Raw genomic sequence first — 2,500 nt, 5'->3', positions numbered from 1 at the left:
TCTCTCTCTCTCTCTTTCTTTCTTTACTTTCCTTTGTTTTGCAAGGTAAAGCTGATAAAAGCCCATCCGTACTCACAGGAGGTGACATGGACTCCGCACACCTGGGAGTCGAGAGGATATTCGCGAAACTCCATGTGGCAGGAAAGCCTCAGCGTTACTCTGAAATTATGAAATCAGCTGAACTTCCTCTTCAACAATATAAATGAATAATAAAGAGCCGCGACTAAATCTCTAAAGTTAACTACTAATGTCTATTTCGCATTTTTCCACATTCTGGCGAGATAGTAGCCGAGTTCATCCATGCCTGTCCATGTCCATGTTGATGTCAAAATCTTGCTGGCGATTTATTCTGGATAAGTATGAATTACTATTACAGGGGGTAAAATCCTACTAACTGGACACTCAGCATCCATGGTCTATGGCTGTCTAGTGCCCTGGTCTGCTATGTGACAATGATGCCCCTCCCCAAGTTCAGGATCAAGTAAATATAAAGATCGATTTTCCGTCATTCACAATCGTTTGTCGTTTGGTAGTAAAAGAAATATTTCCCAATATGATAGAATACAAAAAAATGTAGACGCTATCACTACTATGAACAATAATAATAATAGTGAAATAACAACAATAAAAGCGATAATGATAATAACAGTTATAATAGTAATAATTATGGAAATACTAATAACAACAATAATATCATTATCATTATTATTATTATTACTATTATCATTATTATTATTATTATTATTATTATTATTATTATTATTGTTGTTGTTGTTATTATTGTTATTATTATTATTATTATTATTATTATTATTAATATTATTATTATTATCCTACTTGTGTTTCGTCCGTTCGAACGTTACGCCCGAAATCATATTCCATGTGACTACAGACTTCAAGTAAATTCATTTGGGTAGAAAATGGGGTGATTCTTGTCAACACAAATATTGAAAAAAGGCACACACTACATGCGCTCATAATATCACGAGTATATGAGAATCGTATTGTGACTCTTATTATCATTATCGTTATTGTTATAACTTATTATTTTTATTTATATTATTTCTATTATGGTTATTATTATTATGAATCTTCGAGGCAAGTACTCCGTACTGAACTAGTTAAACCGTCAGTTTATGCATATTTACACAACTGTCCGAGGAGAAAATTAAGAAAGAAGGCAGGAGAGTAAGAGGAAAGAAAAGGGGCGAGGGAGAAAGGAATGGGAAGGGGAAGAAGAAACAGAAGGGACTGGAAGAGAAAGGGGGATGGGTATTGGGAAGGAAGAGAAAAAGGAGTGGGAGGGAAGGGGATAAGGGAGCGAAGGAGGTGGAAGAGATTAACGAGGAAGAGGAGGACGTGGGAGGGAAAGATTTAGGACTTAAAGTGGGAGGGAAGAGCGAATCTAAAGAAAGATTTGAAAGTGAGAGGGTGGCAGAGCAGGAAATCAGAAAGTGAAATGGAGAGCGAGATATAAAAAAAGGGAGGGGAGAGGCAAAAGGCAGAAGGAGGAGAGTGCAAGAGGGAGTGCCTCTTTTTCGTGGATCCTCCGCGGGACCGGGAGTAAGAACAATTAGTACAATACTGTTGATGGTGATGAAGAGAATGGATCATGATCATGATGAAAATGATAAAACACAATAACAACAAGACATAACAACAGCAACGATAATAGTAATGATAATGAGTAGTGGTATATACGACAGAATTAAACACATTCATGTACGTACATGAATGTGAAAGTAGGTCAGTGACCGTGACGTAATTAGTGACCTTGACGAAACCAATGTCCACAACAACATAATCAATACCCGGAAATCATAAACCTACTTTCACATGTGGATTTTATGTTCGTACATGACGCATCATAAGAGAAATAATGAAACAAATGATGTACTACAGACGAGTATCCCCTCCAATGTAGGTGACAGGTGACATAGATTAATGATCACAGCGTAACCACACAACCTTATCGAGAGTGAAAGCAGGTTAATGATCACGAGGCAACCACTAGCCCATAGCTAACGATGGCTAACGCGCACACCTTATGGTTGAAAATGGTGCATCATAACAGAAAGATGACCACTGAAAGTGATTAACTAATCAATATCCGTATCCGAAATCATTACTCATAGCCAGTGATGTACAGACGAGGATCTCCTCCAATGCAGGTTGACATAGATCAATGATCACCGCGTAATCACACAACCTTGTCGAGAGTGAAAGCAGGTTAATGATCACGAGGTAACCACCAACCGGTAATGATGTACACAACACCTTGCGTTGAAAAAAATGGACATCATAACAGAAAGATGACCAATATCCGTAACGCGAATCATTACCGTACAGGACAGAGGGACCCCCGCGGCCCCCCCATCCAAAAATTTACCAGTTTTTAATTTTACCCAATCGGGGTTTTCTTTACGACAGGGGAAAAAATTTTAAAATTAAAAAAACATAATAAAAGGTAATTTTTGTAAAAACCATATTTTGCCCCTTC

General features: G+C 37.6%; 1 protein-coding gene across 1 annotated transcript in view; it reads right to left on the bottom strand.

Annotated features, from left to right (window-relative positions):
- Positions 1-2,500, bottom strand: part of LOC119578584 (glutamate-gated chloride channel alpha-like) — a 30,337-nt gene that overhangs the window by 9,797 nt on the left and 18,040 nt on the right. Inside the window, exon 2 of the mRNA XM_037926153.1 lies at positions 77-159. Within this exon, the coding sequence (XP_037782081.1) occupies positions 77-159 (83 nt within the window). The remainder of the gene's footprint in view (positions 1-76; positions 160-2,500) is intronic.

This window comes from Penaeus monodon, chromosome 2 (genome assembly GCF_015228065.2).
Source record: "Penaeus monodon isolate SGIC_2016 chromosome 2, NSTDA_Pmon_1, whole genome shotgun sequence".
Classification (NCBI taxonomy): Eukaryota; Metazoa; Arthropoda; class Malacostraca; order Decapoda; family Penaeidae; genus Penaeus; species Penaeus monodon.
This window is presented reverse-complemented; position numbering and strand designations above follow the sequence as displayed.